Below are 13,535 nucleotides of genomic sequence, written 5' to 3' on the forward strand. Positions count from 1 at the left end.
CCCCCCCCACCTCTATTCAAGCTTGGCTTCTCCATTTTTACATAAATTGCCTCTTTCACACACCTTTTAAACCAGTCCTCCTCCCTGTCTAGGATGTGTACTTGGCTGTCTTCAAAGGAGTGACCTTTTTCCTTTAGAAGTAGGTATACTGCCGAATCCTGACCAGAGGGTTTTGCTATTCTATACTGTGTCATACGCTGGTGTAGCTGCTGTTTTGTTTCACCGACATACAATTCTGAGGACTCCTCACTGCATACACAATGTTGTTCATCTTGTGTTTTGGCGTTAGGTCTTTTGGGTGAACCAGTTGTTGCCTCAGTGTATTGCTGGGTTTAAAGCAGACAGGGATGTGATGTTTTTTAAAAACCCTTCTGAGTTTCTCAGACACCCCAGCTACATATGGGATGACCAAATGCTTCTGTTTGTCATGCTTTTCATCCTCACAGGAACTCTTGGCATTCTTTCCTCTTCTTTCTGTTTTGACAAAAGCCCAGTCTGGATACCCGCAAGTTTTAAGGGTCCTTTGTCTTGGCTTCTGTTCTGGTGGGGATTTTCTCTGCCCGGTGGTGTAGAGTCCTGATGACTCCCAGTTTGTGGTCTAAAGGTTGGTGGGAGTCAAATAGCAGGTACTGGTCTGTGTGTGTTGGTTTTCAGTAGGCCTCTATTTCCAGCCTCCTTCCCTCTTCTACTGTTACTAAACAATCCAAAAAAGCCAGTTTGTTGTTTTGTATATCTTCCCGCATAAACTTGATGTTATGATCCACTGAGTTGATATGGTCAGTGAAAACCTGTAACTCTTGTTTGTGAATCTTAACCCAAGTGTCATCCACATATCTGAACCAATGACTGGGTGTAATTCCCTTGAAGGTGGTCAGGGCCTTGCTTTCAACTTCCTCCATGTACAGGTTTGCCACAATAGGTGAAACTGGTGATCTCATGGCACAACCATGTTTCTGCCTGTAGAACTTGTTCTTGTACTTGAAATAGGTGGTACTCAGGCAATGGTCCAAATAAGGCACACACTTGATCTGGATTAAGTTCTGTTCTGCTGCCTATGGTGTTGTCTAGTAGCAACCGTTTTCACTTTTTCAATTGCCTCTGTGGTGGATATGCAGGTGAAGAGGGAGGTGACATCATAGGATACCATTGTTTCTTCTGTGCCCAATATTAAGTTCTTGATTTTGTTTGTGAAATGTGGTGTTGTGTATTTCCAACCAAAGGGGCAAGTATTTTTTTTTGCCACGTTATAATTACCAGAGTTTATGCTGCTGACAATGGGCCTGAGAGGGGTCCCATCCTTATGTATCTTCGGAAGTCCATATATACACGGAGGGGCTTCACCAGGGTAGAGGCGATGATGCATAGCCCGATCAACGGCTTTGTCCTTTTCCAGCTGTTCTAGTAGATCTATAGCTTTCTTCTTAACCACGTAACCACTGGTTGGGTCCCTTCTTAAGGCTTCATATGTGTTGTTATCATTTCAGAAGTGTAGTCAGATGTATTAAGAACTGTGCATCTTCCTTTATCAGCAGGCAGGATGGTGATATTCTTGTCTGTCTTCAGGGATGTGGCCGCCCTCCTTTCTTGTGTAGTCAGGTTTGACGAAGGTGGTTTGACACTGGCCAGGGCTGCAGACACTTTTAGGCGAAGTTGTTCAGCCTCACCCTGTGGCACTTTGTTACTGTGGATCGAGGCCTCAGTAGCTAAGAATATCCACTACAGGGATGGTTCTTGGTGTGATTGCGAAATTCAACCATTTAGCAAGGACATCCATCTTAGAATGGGTGAGAACCAGCGGCGGAGCTACCGCCGGTGCGGCTGCCCCAGGGCCCAAGGTTAGGGGGGCCCATTGATGGGCGGACTGCCCTGTAGTGGCATATGGCAGGCCGGGCAGCACAGAGGCTCTGGGGCGGCCTGTCTGCTCAACTGCTGCTCGTAGCTGGGAGCGCTGCGGGGGCCCGTATACCGCCTGCAATGTAGCTGCCTGAATACAATGCAGGAGGTATACAGGACACACCGCCGGATCACCCCTCTTCTGGCGCGGGCACTGTTATTTGGTTTAATTAGAAAAATGGATTTTAACAGGGAATATTACACTGTAATGTTCCCTATTATAACCTATTTCTCTATCCCAGTCTGTTGGATTAAATATTGCAGTCCTGATTCCAGTGTATCCCCGAGTCCAGTGCGTCCCTGAGTCCAGTGCGTCCCTGAGTCTATTGTCTGCCACATACAATGCTGTTTTAACACCTCTCTCTGGGCAGGCTAATACCACCTCCTAGACTCCAAATATGCAAATACAATCAACACCTGGTTGTGATTAACAGATTACGTGGATTGGAGCAACATTCACCATATTTATTCCCAGATAATTTTTTGTGCAAGTCATTCTGAATTGAGAAAGCTGGTTGGATGACCAGTGAAACGTCTTCAAGAAAAATACAGCAAGTCCAGTTGCCCTGACTTATTTTTTACAGATATACCATGACCTGGATGAATGAGAACCTTCACAGACAGTATGAAACTCCCACTTTTTCTTACTTTGTTCTGTTGTACTGCCTTTATTATTGCAGGTCTTCTGAATATTTCCTATTTGTAAAAGCTGGTCTATTCACACTGCTTTACAGAACCTAGTCTTGTCACTTTTCCTGCTCCAATAATGTCCTTTAAAAATTGTTTATAATTTTTTTCTATGTGGCCTCTGTAATGAATACAGGACCTAGAAAACCTCTAGTAGGTGTTGTACTCACTCCTGTATTTTTAACATTTCTATGCTTGTTGATGGCCAACGATAAAACCATGTAGCAACAAGTACATTTTGAACAAGGTCATCATGAGCAAAAAGCCAAGAATGATGCACAGTAGACATGAATCGAAATTCGGACGAATTTTCGGACATTCGGATGTATCCGAATTCCGAATTACAAATATAACAAATGCAAACGAATCCGAATTTCCGTTTCCGAAATTCGGTAGCGGTAGTTCGTTCGACCGTTCGTTTCGTTTTCGTTTCGTATTCGTTTCGTTCGTTGGAGCAAAGTGACATTAGAGAAGGAGAAAAAAAATGTTCCCCCTCAAATGTCACTTTTCTGCAAACGAACGAATGAACGAACTGAATAAGAAACGAAACGAACGTTCGAACGAACTACCGCTACCGAATTTCGTCCGAATTCGAATTGACTTTCATACCCGAATCCCGAAAAACTAAATAACACAAATACGTATTTAAAACGAACCAAAACAAATTTTTTGGCAGTGCACATGTCTAATGCACAGTATAATGTAATATATGGGTACACAAAGCTCCAGTTTGCATGTAATTCCTATTTCCCAAATTTTATTAGTTTTCTTGCCTTTATTAATAATTGGTGGAGTTATAAAGGTGACAATACACTTTTTATAGTAACCCAAACTTCAACAGATGGTTAAGACTTGGGTAGAGGTTCACATATTATTTTACATGTGTTTGTTATGTGGCTGTAAACCTAAGTGATGTAAACCTGTTTTCATTAAAACATAGGTACAGTAATACCTGCATTAGTCAACATGGAATACAGTTTTTTAGTTTGAATATTTTACTGTCCACAGATACTCTGCACAACTCTTACCTGTAGGAAAACTGCTGAGTCCTGCTTGTATATCTTTACTAGTTGCATGTTGGAGATTGTGTCAATGCAACCCATAGAAAGCCCAGCTACTGCCATTATTACTGCAAGCACCACAACATGTCGGCAAAATGGAATTATAACAAACACCACGGAGATGATCAGAGTTGATGTGAGAAGGACAAACAAACACAGCTTCAACCTGTGGATAGCAGAAGTGGTAACAATATTCAAAAGAAAAACAAGGTGTAACTAAAGACATAGATTTAGTTAATAAGGGTATCCTTGGGTCAGCATTATATCTAACTAAATACATCTTCTAAAAACTTGATTAATTCAGAATGAGCATATACTAAAGAAAAATGCATACAAAAAACTTTATTTTAGTCATGTAAATGTGGAATATTAAATAATTTTCATTATGTTCTCTTCTTTTCCAGGTAGCTGTAGTCTTATCATCACATCTTTACCATAGTATACTTTTTAGTTATGCTGAAAGGTTTAGTCCAAGATTTCAAGCAGAAAAACACAGATTTGTTTTCTGTGCAGTCTCTTCAGCTAGCACAGTGCTCTGGGAATCCCCTGTCATATTTTAAATGTTTATTTGTAAGCAAAGATTGCATATACTGAATTTATAGTGAACACAGATAGAACTATGTTAAAGGACCATAGGATGTACCTGTATTCCCTGGACCTTAAGTGATGACATCGAGATTCAAGGACCCCGCCCCCACCATTGCATCATCTGCTATAATTTCTGGGCTCTCCTGCTCCTCCAGGGAGTCTGGGATGACAAAGGAGGACTTCAGGATGGAGTGCAGGAGCAGACTGAGTAAATTCTGTTACCTGATCTGCTCTGCGGTTATTTAATCCAAAGCAATGTCCTCTCAGCACTTCTAGGTCCAGAGCTGTCACATTCCTGGCTGGAATGCCAGGTAAACAGTCCTGTGCTTGATCAGCTGGAGTAGAGTGCAGGGGAGACATAAGGAGTCAAATAGAACCCTGATGTCTCCATAAAGAGTACATATCACCTGCCAATGCTATTACATTGGTGAGCTGTGAAAGCTTTTAAAACGTCGCCTATGGCCATTTCAAGGATGCACGCAACTTCATGCAATTCATTTTAGTGTATTTTTCCCTAAAAATATTCATTTGATAAACATTTGTGCAAATATTGTGCAACATAAAAAAATTGCAACTACCTTTTTATTTTACAGGGCCTCTGCTTTCATAAAATATATAATTGGGTGTTTAAGTCGTTTTATAGCCAAAATAAACTTTTAACGTGTGCAAAAATAAAAAAATAAAGGTGGTAAACAAAAAGCAAAAAAAATAAAACCAACTAGACAAAATTGACTCTGGAGCTAATAGTAAATAGGTCAGAGACATTGTATTGTCATCAGCTGAGAACTAACTAGATTCTTCCCCAAAAATATTCAGATCCATAAAATTTATTTTATTTATTTAACATTTATAAATAGGTTCCAGACCTCACCCTTACACCCCATTCACACCTAGGCGTATTGTAATATGCGCGTCTGTCGCGCGTTTTTTTTTACCGCGATTCGCGGTAAAAAAGTTGCGCGATGGTCGCGCGATTCCAAAGGCTACTTGGCTGTATCCCAATGGAAAACGCCCTACAAAACGGCCCAAACTAGTCCCGGGACCTTTTCAGGTGTGGGCTGTTTTGTAGGGCGTTAGGGACGGGCGGAAATACGGCGAGGTGGGAACGACGGCATTGACTACAATGCAATTTATATTTTTGACCGTTTTGTAGAGCGTTCGTCGAGCGTAGAACGCCCTACAAAACGGTCAGGTGTGAACGCAGCCTAAGGGCTCATTCACACTTTTGCATTGTATTTATGTGTGTTGTGCCGCAACACATGTTATTGCACGTGGCATACATTGTGTTTCAGTGCCATTCAATTTCAATGGCACCCCAACACTCTACGGGAACTCACTTGCATTCCAGTGCTCCACAATGCATGGTAACGCACTACAGATTGTTATGGTGCATGGCTTATTTTTTGATCGTGTGTGTGTTGGCAGCCCTTTAATTTGAATGACCGCCTTCACACAATGCACATTAATGCTTGCATGTTAATATAATGCACTAGGGTGCATAAATGTGAATGGGCCATTAAAGTTATATCAAAACAATCAATCATATCATTTAATATAAACTTTATTATTAAACATAAAACATCATATTTTGTGCTTTTATCTTAATCAAGTGTCTAAAAATTGAATCTGGTATCTGTAGAAGTATATAGTTCCAGTAATACTGTGGCTCTAAAGATACAATGTTCCAATATTTTATAAATGTCAATAAAGAACTGTTGCCATGTGTATATACACAAGAATGATGAGTAGTATGAGTAGTAACAATGTACCTGATGCACTGGAATAAAAGAAGCATACAGGAAAGTTTTCCAGTAAACACCAGATGTCCCAAATGCAGACAGCTCATGTCAAAAGATTTTATAAAAAAAGACAAATTGATCAAAAAGTATAGTTTCCCTTTCTCCTAAAAGGGAGGCTTAAGAGGTAAGAAGGGGTAATCTTGACTAGAGCTGCAGCTAACGATTATTTTTACAATCGATTAGTTGGCCGATTATTAAGTTTGATTAATTGGATAAAAAATAAAATGCATTTTAAAAAATGGCTCCAGTGATGGACTACTAGTTTGTATTGAGATTGTAGTCCATCACAGGAGCAAGCTTGGAGCGGTGGAAGTAACAACAAAAAAAAAGTGTGGTGTGCAATATAGTGAAATGAAAAGTGTAAAATTATACAGCAATGAATGCAGAATGGCACCGGCTATAGCGGAATACAATAAATCCCAGCAATAGTACATTATAACTGGTGGTATTCTGGGTGTTGTAGTCCTCTATAGCTAGTGGTATTCGGCATTGCACCACTGTATAATGTATTATTGCTGGGATTTGTTGTACTCCTCTATAGCTGGTGGTATTGCGCTGTATAATGTAGTATTCCTTGATTTGTAGTCCTCTATACAGCGCAATGCAGAATACCACCAGCTATAGAGGAGTACAACAAATCACAGCAATACATTGTACATACAGTGTATAATGTATTGCTGGGATTTGTATTCCTCTATAGCTGATGGTACATTGTGCTGTATAAAACTTGTTTCTGAGATCGGGCCTGTCTATCGGCGGTACATTGTGGTACATTGTGCTGTATAAAACTTGTTTCTGAGATCGGGCCTGTATCGGCGGCTGTCATTCGCCCACACCTGCTCCTCCTCCTCCTCCTCCTTCTCCCTGCGTCCCTGTGCCGATCGTGGATTTGGGTGGGCAGGGAGCATGTGGAGCGTGGATGCGGCGAGCGTTAGGTGGGGAGGAAGTGTGGCGCGCAGCGTATGTGGAGCCGTGAAAAGGGCCAACCAATCGGAAGCCGATTAATCGATGATTGAAAAAGTTGGCAACTTTTTCAATCATCGATTATGTCGATTAGTTGTGGCAGCCCTAATCTTGACTGTATCTCAGGATGTACTAATTGTTTTAATGTAAATTTAATTGAAGGCAATATTTTTAATACATAATTTCCATCTCAGGCAGGCTGTGTGGCGTCTTAAAGGTGGCTGTGCGTGGTCTCAGAAGCTGTGTGGCGTCTTAAAGGGGGCTGTGCGTGGTCTCAGAAGCCGTGTGGTGTCTTAAAGGGGGCTGTGCGTGGTCTCAGAAGCTGTGTGGCATCTCAGGAGGACTGTGCGGGGTCTTAGAAGACATGTATGGAGTATATAGAGGCCTGTGCAGGGTCTCAGGGGGCTCTGTGGTACTCACCTGGGGTCTGGAGACTCTCATGGGCAGGTGCAGGCAGCATGGTTCCCCAAGAAGGAGGAGATATGTTTCAAGCGCCATGAGGTCCCCAGAAGGCTGATGGGACCTTACGGCAGCTGCTTTCATTTAAAAATTTTATGTGACAGTAAAGGCGCTTAGTATCAGGGCATTTTCACGAGTATGAGTACTTGTGAAAATGCCCAGTTTCGGCATCGATACCTATACCACTATCGGTGCCGATACTGGTAATGGCAGGTGAGGCTCAGCCTCACTGGTTTGGGTACAGTGTTTTTTTGCCTCCATCCTGGAAAGTAGCACCCAAGGCGAATGCCTTGTTTGCCTTGCAGCAGATACGCCCCTGCCTGAAATGTGCAATGTCATGGTTTTGCATTTCATAGTGTGGGTTATCAGCACCCGGGGGAAAGTATTGTGCCCCCTACCGCACCTTTATGTGTGTGAGAAGGGGGGGTGTTTGTTTACCATTTTTATTATTTTTTTATTATTTTCTTTTCTTTCACTTTACTGTTGAGGGCTTCAGAGAAATATTAGGTGTCTAAACAGACCCCTGGTATTTCCCATTTGAAATAGAAAAAAAGATTGCACTAAATGAACAGGAGCACTCAGTACAGGAGCACTCACAAACTGAGGTGCTATGGTATTTTCCCCAGTTATTTCTGGAAAGGAAACCTCTGTACTGAGTGCTCCTATCCATTCAGAAACTGAGTAAGTGATTACTATGTCCCCCAGTCATTAATGAACAGGAAGTGATGTGTAGCACTTCCTGTTCATAACTGGGGACATAGTAAGCTCACCCCAGTGTCAGTAGTGCTCACCCCAGTGTTTGCTCAGTACACGGAAGGATCAGAAAAATATCTCACATTTGCTGGTCCTCCGCTCGGCATCCTGAAGCTCCTGGCTCCTCACAACTCTGCATTCCATCCTGACATGACCAGTTTGCTCAGCATCTCGACTCCTCCTGTCACTGCTCTCTTCTGCCTGCTGGGTGCTGGCAGCTGGATCGGCTCTGTGTACCCTCCAATCCCTGCTGCCTCTGCCGAGATGGGTGGGAGTGCAGCGGGGTTCGGAGAGGACACAGATTACGGCATGCAGCCAGCTCCCAGCAGGGAGGAGACAGTTGCAGAGCAGCGCTGGCTTGCAACCTGAGCCTGGGCCCCCCTTCTGACCCGATGGGGCCCGGCCCCAGCAGCGCAGATCCGGTGGCTTCGGAGGAGGCTGGGACCCCTGCAGCGCCGCCGATGTTCTGATCTCGGACCGGCCGGAAGTGACTTCTGGTCGGTCCGGCGGCAGAGGAGGCCAGGCCGTAGGAGCAGGTAAGAGGAGCTGGAAGGGAGATGCAGCCCGGCCAGCCCACCTGAGACCCCTGCAGAGCCCACCATATAGAGTCTGAAATGGGCTGTGCAGCATCTATGGTGTGCTCTGCAGGGTCACTCTCAGGTATGTGCAGGGTCTCACTTGGGCCCTGAGACCAGTGCGTTACTAAACCTTACAGGTGAAACTCGAATAATTAGAATATCGTGCAAAAGTAATTGCAGTAAGTGCTGCAAAAGGGGCCCAAACCAAGTACTGAGTACATATGCATGCTTGTACTTTTCAGAGGTCCAATATTGTTCTATGTACAATCCTTGTTGTATTGATTGCATGTAATAATCTACTTTTTTGAGGTTGTGGATTTGGGGTTCTTGGGGTTTTCATGAGCTGTAAGCCATAATCATCACAATGATGACAAATCACGGCTTGAATTATCTTGCTTTGCATGTAATGAGTCTATCTCATATATTAGTTTCACCTTTTAAGTTGCATTAGTGAAATAAATGAACTTTGCACGATATTCTAATTATTCGAGTTTCACCTGTATGTCCAGCGTGGTACTAGGCCTCGAGTCTGCTTTGCTGTATAATGTATTGCTGGGATTTGTAGTCCCCCTACAGCCGGTGCCATTCTGCATTAGAGTGTAAGCTCCTCCAGTACAGCGACTGATGTGACTGGGTCAGTGTTCTCTGTACAGCACTGTGGTATATTTCAGAGCTATATAAATGTATAATAATAAGAGCTCACACAGTCCACCTGAGAGCCCGCACAGCCTCCTGAGACCCCAAACAGCCCACCTGAGACCCCAAACAGCCCACCTGAGAGCCCGCACAGCCTCCTGAGAGCCCGCACAGCCTCCTGAGACCCCACACAGCCTCCTGAGACCCCACACAGCCTCCTGAGACCCCACACAGCCTCCTGAGACCCCACACAGCCTCCTGAGACCCCACACAGCCCACCACATTGGCAATCCACACAGCCCACTTGACAGCCTGCACAGCCCACCTGGGAGAACACACAGTTCACCACCTAAGAGCTTGCACAGCCCACCTGAGAGCCTACACAGCCTACCGAAAGCCCTTATAATATGTTTTCGAATTTTAATAATTTTTAATATGTCTGCAACTAAAATAAAACTAAAAAAATATAGATTCAAGATTTTCCAACATGTCAGAGCTCCTGTCTCTATATGCAACAGTTGGAGCTATACATGATAATACTTGTAAAAAATAAAAGAGAAGGGCGCCCACCCTAGTGTAGAGGGTTTTAATGATTCTGAGTACAAATACAGAGTAAAAACATACTCACAAAAGTGGATCAATAAAAGCATAAAGATGAGCCTATGCAACTGTAGAATGGCTGCACATATGCCTGTGTGTCAGCACGGGACTCCTGTGATGACGCGTTTCCGGGGCCACACCCCCTTCGTCAGAACATATCCACTGCCTCACTCATACAGCTTTATAAAGGGGAGTGTAATTGATGCAGACCGGTGAGCAAAGCTCCATGGTGTAAGGACACGCCTCTGTGGGCGGCGTCTGATTGTCATAGCTGTGTGCATCTATTAATGTGGCTAACTCCACTAGAATGGGTGGAATGCCGATGAGCCAATCAGCGGCCTCTTGGTGAAGTCCAGCCCTGAGACTCTCACACATTGCGCTTGCCGTCCAATCAGCAGGCAGAACTATCGAGGCAGCCAGCATGTATTTGCTGTGTGAGAAAGGGGAATAAAGGACAGGTGAAGCATGAATCGAGGCTCTAGTCTTATGTATACAGGATGAAACTGTAAAATATCAAAAGCTGTATGTGTGGGGCTGAGGACTATGCTAAAGACTGCTAAAAATACTAAAGATATTGGAAGACATAGTAATAAAACTGTATATATAAAAGGAGAGAATTGATTACTCTTATAGCAAAAGCTAGATTTAGTAATCAATATAAAAACTTGGTTTAGTAATCAATAAAAAACTTAATAAAAAACTTAATTGGCAGCCGGGTGCTCATCAAATCACAATGAAGGGTATACATATAAATGACAAGAAAGTGCATTAAAACAAGAAATAAGAGAACAAAATGCTGGTGAATGTGATCACAAAATGCCAATGGGATAATATTCAACTCTTGGGACAATGACCTGTGTGTCTCAGTCTCAAACTGGATTTAATGGAAGCTGCCAATCTGAAGTATGAAGAATAAATTAAAATATGAGTAGAAATATGATAAAAAAACGCAAGGTTTCCAACTGGATGTGGACATGGAAGATCTCTCTTGATTGTTGTTGTCCTAGGGGAACATGGGACATCTCGTAAGTGGATGTTGTTTACATAGGGATGACAATAAAGGCAAACTTAATGTATAGAGGAGGGGGGAAGACTGCAGAGTAGCTGAGACCAGGGATCTTATAGCACTCAATGTATAGAATTGGAGTGTGGGAAAGGTTTGACCATGAAACGTTACTATGTCATCTAACGCTGATGGGGCTTTTTGGGAATTATAATGAAGAGGCTATTTCGAGACCCTCATTAAGACCATTGGGTTGGAGACTATTGAGGGAGTAGATCCAAAAGGCCTCCCTCTGGCAAAGCTTCTTGAATCTAATCCCCTCATCCATACTGTCTGGAATAGCCTCAATGCCAAACACCCTCAAACCCAACGGGTCTGATTTGTGTGATATTAGAAAATGTCTGGGGACAGAATGGTCATCAGCCTTTTTGAGAATTTATATTTTATGCTCACCGAATCTGGTTCTCAAGGTTCTTGAGGTGCGTCCTACATACAATTTCCCACATGGGCAGAGAATACCATAGATAACATACTGTGTAGCACAGTTAATGAAATTTTTAATGGGGAAACTCTTGCCAGATGAACTAGACACTTCTTTTTTTCTATGCCAGAAGAAGGGGCAAGCCCCACAATTAGCCACATTACACTTAAAACATCCTACCTGACCGAATAGGCCATTTATTCCCTGGTACATATTATTGGATTTTAGTTTGTTACGGGCCAGTACGCTACGAAGGTCTTTAGGCTTTTTAAAAATTACATTCGGGCGTCTTGGGAGAGAATTTTTTAAGATAGTGTCCTCCTCCAGGATTCTCCAGTGTTTCTTCAAGATTTTGGAAATCTGGAAGGCTCCATCGTTGTATTGAGTGCAGAAGCTCTCTATGTTTTCTTTTTTTTCTTAGTCATGGGTCTGGAGTGTTTATCAAATGCCCGCTTGATCAATTGGGCATCGTAGCCCTTTTCTATACATTTTTTAGTTAGCTCTATCCCTAACGTCTTATAATCTGACTCCAAAGTACACGTGCGTCTCAACCTACCTACCGATTATTAGTCCAGATAAATTGTTCCTCCCAATATCTCATAGCGAGGTTGGCATAGCTTGGAGCAAATCTTGCCCCCATAGCTGTACCTTTAAGCTGAATATAGAATTTGTCCAAAAATGAAAAGTAATTGTGAGTGAGGACAAACTCTATAGCTTGCAAAATAAAATTTGCCTGCTTGGAATTAAAGTTTCCAGATTTTGACATAACATGTTGTACCGCTATTAGTCCAAAGTGGTGCTCTATGGAGGTGTAGAGGGAAGCCACATCTAAGGAGGCACATAAGTAGCCAAATGTTATTTGTATAGGATTGGGATATTAAAGTATAGAAATTAGTTGATAGTACAGATATTTTATCATTTCAATGGTCAATAGACAAATATCATTTGGAAAAGATAGCTCAGGACTGCAGACCTGAATTAACATCAAGCTGCTAATGAAATTCTGACAGGGCATGAAGGCTTGTGGCAACTCTCACGTCACTGGAGGGGGCAAGCCATCAAAGGGTCTTTTGAGATTTTGTAACTAATGGTCACTGAACTGTCTATAATAATTGTCTTTTTCCAAACATCTCAGGGATTATGTTCCATCTCTAATAAAGTAAAAAAATATATGTTGTAAGGAGATGAAATGTATTAGTTCTGATAGTTTGTACTGGGGCTACATGCAGTTGCAAAATGGTACATCCTGGTTAACCACCTAGGGACCAACAAATCAGTTATAATGACCTGCTGTTAGGGAACCAAGAAACCAGACAGAAACCTAAAGTCCAGGTTAAAAAATAAAATTAGTAGATTGGAAACAACAATAAACATAAATGGCATAAAACAATAGAGAAAGTCCAGGACATCATCAGTGCCAAGCCAGAGGTCAGATGCCAAAGCGGGTAGTCAGCGGTATCAGGTCAGGGAACACTGAGAGCAGGATGAACGGAAACAAATGCCACAGTCAGGAACAAGGAGATCAGTCAGCCAGAGCTAAGGTCATATGCGGAGAACAGAACACACACACGCAAGGGCGTAGACTGAATGGACAAGCTGATAGTTAAATAATGAACTGGTGTTTGCATCATTACTTGAGACAAGAATTTGGCAGGAGTTTTGCTAGTAGTTGCAGACTGATCATGTTAACGGGTTTGGTCATAAAAGGGTGCCAAAGAGGAACAGACAGTGTCAAACACTGCAAACAAGCCATGCTGCAAGCAACTGGACAAAGAAGGGTAAGAAACCCTGACACCTGCCTGCAGAGCTCATTCAGTGTTTGGACTTGTTGTTAACAGGAGGATGCGCTAGTGCCTGTAATCCAAATTCTGAACCCAGCAATCAGAACCGGCTGGTCTGTATAATCTATAGCCACTTCAGGAGGTAAGAACCTTCCTCACAGCAGGTGAGTTAACACCACAAAAGGTGATTGGCCAAAGGTTTTTGTCTACCCCCCCCCCCCCCCCCCCCCCTAAATAGGAGAGCACAAGAAAC

At 42.9% G+C, this 13,535-nt stretch overlaps 1 protein-coding gene across 1 annotated transcript in view; it reads right to left on the minus strand.

The window, feature by feature from the left end:
- MFSD4A (major facilitator superfamily domain containing 4A) overlaps positions 1 to 13,535 on the minus strand; it is a 96,328-nt gene that overhangs the window by 30,734 nt on the left and 52,059 nt on the right. Inside the window, exon 2 of the mRNA XM_018561252.1 lies at positions 3,609 to 3,807. Within this exon, the coding sequence (XP_018416754.1) occupies positions 3,609 to 3,807 (199 nt within the window). The remainder of the gene's footprint in view (positions 1 to 3,608; positions 3,808 to 13,535) is intronic.

This window comes from Nanorana parkeri, unplaced genomic scaffold (genome assembly GCF_000935625.1).
Source record: "Nanorana parkeri isolate BGI_ZX_2015 unplaced genomic scaffold, ASM93562v1 scaffold510, whole genome shotgun sequence".
In the NCBI taxonomy this organism is placed as follows: Eukaryota; Metazoa; Chordata; class Amphibia; order Anura; family Dicroglossidae; genus Nanorana; species Nanorana parkeri.